The sequence below is a fragment of the Phalaenopsis equestris genome, unplaced genomic scaffold, assembly GCF_001263595.1.
Source record: "Phalaenopsis equestris unplaced genomic scaffold, ASM126359v1 Scaffold000098, whole genome shotgun sequence".
NCBI lineage: Eukaryota > Viridiplantae > Streptophyta > Magnoliopsida > Asparagales > Orchidaceae > Phalaenopsis > Phalaenopsis equestris.
Genome location: NW_018164540.1, coordinates 597,727 through 603,726, shown reverse-complemented (window position 1 = coordinate 603,726; position 6,000 = coordinate 597,727). Strand labels below are relative to the sequence as shown.

Below are 6,000 nucleotides of genomic sequence, written 5' to 3'. Positions count from 1 at the left end.
AGCCGGAGCTTAAGTAATAAGCTGCTTACTCCGATCATCGATTCCGCAAAGCGTCGATTCCGACGTCACTAGCGGCATTAAGCACGCCGACAAAGTCCACCACTTACCATCTTCCCGTGCTCATCGGCATCGATGCAGAGTATCGCGCGACTAACCCTAGTCTTGTGCTCCGCCTGGGTTCTTACTCTCTTCTATGGCGAGATGGTCGCTTATTGGATCCCTCTGTGGACGTGCTCATGGCCTCAACCCGACACCAACTTCTCCTTGTTATCGTCATCGGTAATGTGCCCGGGTTCCCCTTTCAAATTCAGGCTAAGTAGATGCGATGTTTGGTTGAGCGAATCTGATCAGAAATTTTTTTCATCGTGCTTACCTTTTATAAGTGCAAGTGCTATTATATGAATATCCTTCTGATCAGCTTTTTGCATAAGAGATTTGTGCTCGCTTTCTTGTCCATTCGAAACAATGTGCGCAATCACAAACTCAAGCTATATTGGTTGATTACACAGATCGAAGGCCGTGCGGTGAAGGTTGCTGTTGTAGCCGACCCACAGGCAATTTTTCTTCTCCTACATATTTGGTTATTGTAGATCTACGCTTCATTTTACAATTTTGCCTTTAACTAACCTGAAAAAAAAAGATGAAAATGGCATGCTGTTAAAATTTCATTTGCTCAATTCAGAGTAACACCTGAAAACCACTCCCCAATCTTCTCTTGCCCCAGAACACATATGCATTAGTTTGATTCTGAAATGTGAATTTTAATATTATATGCTCATATTTCTGCATTACAAATGTTGTGGGCCATTTGCCATCATGTGGCTTTTAATTTTTTTTTTAATTTTTTGAAATAATTTGGGAGCATATCTGTTCTTTGTTTTTAAATATGATTTTCATTTTCAACAGCTAATGGATAGGACATCCCTCAGCCTTGGTGCCAAGTCTCTTGCACTTGCAGTAGCAAAATTTTATACAGATTTATACATGCGGAGGTCTTTTCGTCTGTCTATATTACCATTCAACCCTAATGTGGTTATATTTCTCGGTGATCATTTTGATGGGGGACCTTTCTTGGAGGATCAAGAGTAAGGCACGAATCCCCCCCTTTTTCAGATTACTGTTCTTTTGGTTCTTGTAATTTACTCATATTGTTAACATTTTTTTGGTGCTATTTTCTTCTTACTTAATCATCAATTCTAACTTTTGGTCTTTGTTCTTGCAAAGAAGTGCTATTATAGCTTTGAAAGTATCTAGTGGTAAAAAATGGGTGATGTAGGACGGTTTAGGGTTCATGTTTTCTGATGCAAATTTGATTGAATAAAAAACACCATGCATACAAAGATTTGCTTTGTTTACATCGAAACTAGTAAATATAATAATCAAAGCCTAAATAATAATGCAATGATTGAATAAATTTGAGGAAATTAACTAGAAATTTGAATCACACCAAATGAACAATTATTTATAATTTAACTGCCATACTTAAAATTGCATTAAATCTGAACAAAGTATGTAATAACTAACAAGGCAGTTATAATGCATCTATAAAAATTTAGTTAAAGTAAAAAGTTGACTAATGAAAAAGTTTGATCTTACGTTGGTACATGAAGGTGATTTTCTCGGGAGTAGGCTGCTGCATTTATAGCATACTCAAAGAAATCACATATCCAACTTGCGTATACAATACTGAAAATTGGAAGAGGAAATTTTATTGAATATATTCTTTTCCAACATTACGTTCCTCATGCAATCTATTTACAATTTTCTTATCCATAAGTTATTAGATATGGTTGACATAAAATCAGTCTAGTACAGTTATGATATTATTTAAAAATTCAAGTTTCAGGTGTTACAGGCAAATGCTTGACGAACAATGGAAAGTTGAGGATAAACTTATTCCTGTCCTTATCCATGAATTCCAATGGAACTTGAATCCACAACCACAAATTGCATCACATCCTTCAATCATTGGTCAGGTCAGCTGAACCATAGTCTTAACCAATGAAAAATGAAGTCCAAAGACTATGGGCACCTCCCAACACAGAGTCAGTCGTTAAAATCCATATGAAGTCAAAACTTTCAAATAACACTTAAAGTTCAATCCTCAAAACAGTAAACTCATGTGAAGTTCAAAATTTAAATCTACACGGAAGTACAAACTTCAAGACAACATAGAATTTCAAACACAGTTCAAAACACATCACCTAATACTGGAATCAACCACAGTATCTTAACTTGTTTGAATCCATACCGAACCACATAAACCTTCCTAACCACTATAAGTCAAATTGATAGAAAGTGTTTCTTGTTGTCATTATCATTCATTAAAGGCAGTTCCTAAAAAACAGAAATTGAAAGATGCAAAATAAGATTACTACAAAGTAACAAATTGAATGAATTTTGGTTAAATCATTTATTGAATATATTTATCCATCTATCTATCTATCTTAACGAGAACATTTAGATATCCATTAATGGCTATATCTGTCATTAATTGCATACTAACACTTTTTTGAGGTGGCCTTAGCGTCTTATGCTTCCTAAAATAATCATTATTGTTCACGTCTTATTAACGAAGAGAAAGCATTGTTCCATCCCTAAATGCATTTTTCATATGAAAAATGCTTCCTACTTATGTGAGTTTCACCCCTTTTGCGTTGTTTCACTTGATCTTTTTTTCATCCGTCAATGTAATTTGTACACTCATGTGCTCATCACTTTGAAGTTGGTTGTTTGGTTTCACATAATGGATTAAAAAGGAGAAAATGAAGACAACACCCATAGAAAGAAGAAAGAATTTCTTGATAAGGAAATGCTTTCATGTGGATCCTAACTATCTAGATAAACGATGTAATTGCAACCAGACTAATGGGGTTGTAATATAGTGCTATTCCATAACACAAGTATTGTGGTGTTTAGTCTAATATTTTATGCCCATTGATGTTATCTTATCAAGTAATGTCACTCTACTGTTTGCACCTTAGTGTTTCCATTTTCTTGTATTTCTTAAAATGCTATTGAATCATTAAAGATTTGATTAGTTGGGGAACACAGCCAATCTTTAGACTGTACATCTTACGTTTTCTTTATCGTATTCTGCGAAGCACCAAGATTGTGGGATAAGGAAGTACTACATATGCATGTTTGATTTCAATCAAGATTGTGGTATGATACAGGTATAATGACAGGTCTTGATTTGCAAATGTACTGCACATGCTATATTGAAGGATACTGCTTGTGAAATTTGTGAACACGTGCATACTACATATGCATGTTTAAAATCCATCGGGCCACTTAATCTGATCTTCACACATTACTTGACGTTATTTCCTTGACCAGGTGGCTGGAGTCATATAGCCGTTTCAAGCATATTTTTGGTTTGGAGGAACATGGAAGATATTCAGATATCTTGGTTTATTATTTATGTGGAAATCATGATATTGGTTATTCAAGTCTCCATGCACAATATCCTGAGGTAAAAAGGTTCCTGTTATAGACATGCAATCGTTTGTTATTCATGAATTTTCCATGCGAATCCAATCAAATTGACTTCTTTCATCAACCAGTACACTTTTAGCTCTAGAAGTGTAAAACCGTATTAATGTTGATTTTTAAAGTTATCAGGCAGGCCTTGTGCACTTGGCTGGCATATTTTTGGTTTGCTGGGAACATTAATATGTGGTTAATCTCTTTAATCTTGGAGATGCAACATACCTAGCTATTTTTGGATGTTCTGTTCTATTTTTGCAGTCACTCTTGTGAAAACTGTTCATGCATGACTTAGTTTCTTTTACCAGTTGTTAAATCAATAAGATTGTTTGCAAATAAGGCATAAAACTAGAAACAATGTTTTAAGGCATGGGTTTCACTCTTAGGACTACTTGTCACATGCAAGCACTTCAAAAGTTTGACTAATGGAGAAGGTGCAACCAAGGCTTTATTGATAAATGCCTGGCTTCCCATTAACTCACATAATTAGTGAATCCACACCACCCATGAGTTAATTGTTGAAGGGTGAATTACAACTCTATGATTCAATTGTCCATCATAGACCCTGAGGGACATGATGGCAGCTATCTTGGCTTCCTGTCAATTATATGTCTTTCTGTTCCGTTTGGGTGCACAATTATGCCACCAAGGATTCAAACCCACAACGTGCTTTGATACACATTTTTTTACCATTTGATGCAATCAGCTACTCTAAAAGCTTGGACTGATGGAGAAGGTACTATTATTGCTTTGTAGCTAATTATTACTCAGTCGTCAATCATGGTTGAATACAGGTTTTTGAATTAGACATCCACCATGAATTGCTAGAGACAACAATTTTTGCTCTACCTATTGGAGCTTCTCTGTCACATAGTGACGCGGGAGCAATCTAGGATAGTCCAAGTATTTATTTTTGGTCTTCTTTTATGTTGTTTCTTTTCTTTTAATATTTTATAGTAGTGGTCTTTTTGGATTGTCAAGTGTATTCCTACCCGTCTCCTATAAAAGACATGCTTCTTTAATAAGAAGGGGACTTTTGGGTGATCATTTTTATCTTTTTCTTTGTGCCAAGTGTGGGGTTTCCTCAAGAAACCTGCTGTTCGGTTTGTAACCATGGTTCGGCCCTCCCTGGCGGTGTTCGTGGGGCCTATGATCTGCTGCCCTGGACCGGTGCCTGCTGCCACAGCTGCAGATTTTGGTTCCAGGAGGGAGATGGTTGCTTAATCAAGCGTTTACATGTTCTGTCGCTGTCATCTTGGTATCAGCAAGTCTTTCTTTTCTGAGATGTTCGACTGGAGCAAGAATTTTTCCTGGAATGTCGTAGCCTGGTTCTTGGAAGCGTTCTCCAGTCCTTTCTACCATGGGAAGAAGTTGCCGCTGCAGTCCTCCCTCTTCTCCTCTATCCCATCAAAGAAAACTGTTGTTCCATCCACTCTTGTGTTGATTTCAGGTTCTAGAAATGTCACAATGCCGAAATCTTGGAAGACCCAATCAAAAAATGGTGGTTGAAGGACAACAACAAGAAATCCAACATTTGCAAGGTCTTGCTTTTATTGAGCAATAAAATTCTAGAAATCGGAGACAAAAGAATTGTGTCGAGGAGGCGGTTGAAGAAAAGTAAGAAGATCCTTTCTTCAGAGATGTATTCAATGAGGAAGATAGGCCAATCCACACCTATCATTGCTAAGATTTAGATTTTAGAATTAAGGTTGATATTTTTGATTTCGATGGAAGATTAGACCCTAAAAAATTCGTCAATTGGCTACAGACGGTGGAGCGAATTCTTAAGTATAAAGAAGTGCCATAAGAACACGTGGTCAAGTTTGTGGCAATCAAACTAAAAAATAATGCATCACTTTGGCTGGAGAACTTGGTAAAAAGAGGTTCAGTAAAAAATTACAACATAAGATAAAATGAAAGAAGAATTACAAAGAAAATTCTTGCGGGAACATAGTTGACAATTAGTTTTCTTAAATTTACATAATCTCCAACAACAAGACTTGACGGTGGAGGAACATTCGACAAAATTCGAACACCTTGAACCGAATTGCAACTTAACTTGATCAGAAGATCATTCCATTGCTCGGTCTTGGGTGGGCTAAGGCCAAACATAGGCCACGTGGTACTACCATAACATTTTTGAATCCTCCAAGATGTCAACTCTTGCTGTCAAGGTTGAACAACAATAAAAATGGAGTAAAAATTGCACCCTTACACCACTCCATCAGGGAGAAATATGTTTAGTCTAGAACTTAACAAAATAGTGTCCAACTGGTTGAGAACAAAGGCGAATCCACCAGCTGTCAGACTGTCTCTCAACCATGAGGAACAACAAAAACGGCTGCAAGCCCTTCTTCAACAAGGTGTTTTAAGTGTCATGGGTTTGGATATATAGCATTCAATTGCCCTAACCGCTGAATCATTTTGTTGGTGGAAAATGACAGTCCAGAAGAGGAAGAAATTTTGGAGGGTTGTAACAACCCCCTACACAAGAGGAGGTTCTGCATGCGA

General features: G+C 36.8%; 1 protein-coding gene across 2 annotated transcripts in view; it reads left to right on the top strand.

Annotated features, from left to right (window-relative positions):
• Window positions 1–6,000, top strand: part of LOC110020472 (uncharacterized protein C630.12) — a 49,442-nt gene continuing 43,442 nt past the window's right edge. The window contains exons 1-4 of one of the 2 annotated variants that reach the window (XM_020718587.1): window positions 1–279; window positions 510–554; window positions 907–1,085; window positions 3,340–3,475. In XM_020718587.1, the coding sequence (XP_020574246.1) occupies window positions 133–279; window positions 510–554; window positions 907–1,085; window positions 3,340–3,475 (507 nt within the window). In that variant the 5' untranslated portion in view covers window positions 1–132. The remainder of the gene's footprint in view (window positions 280–509; window positions 555–906; window positions 1,086–3,339; window positions 3,476–6,000) is intronic. The other variant, XM_020718586.1, reaches the window with a different exon arrangement.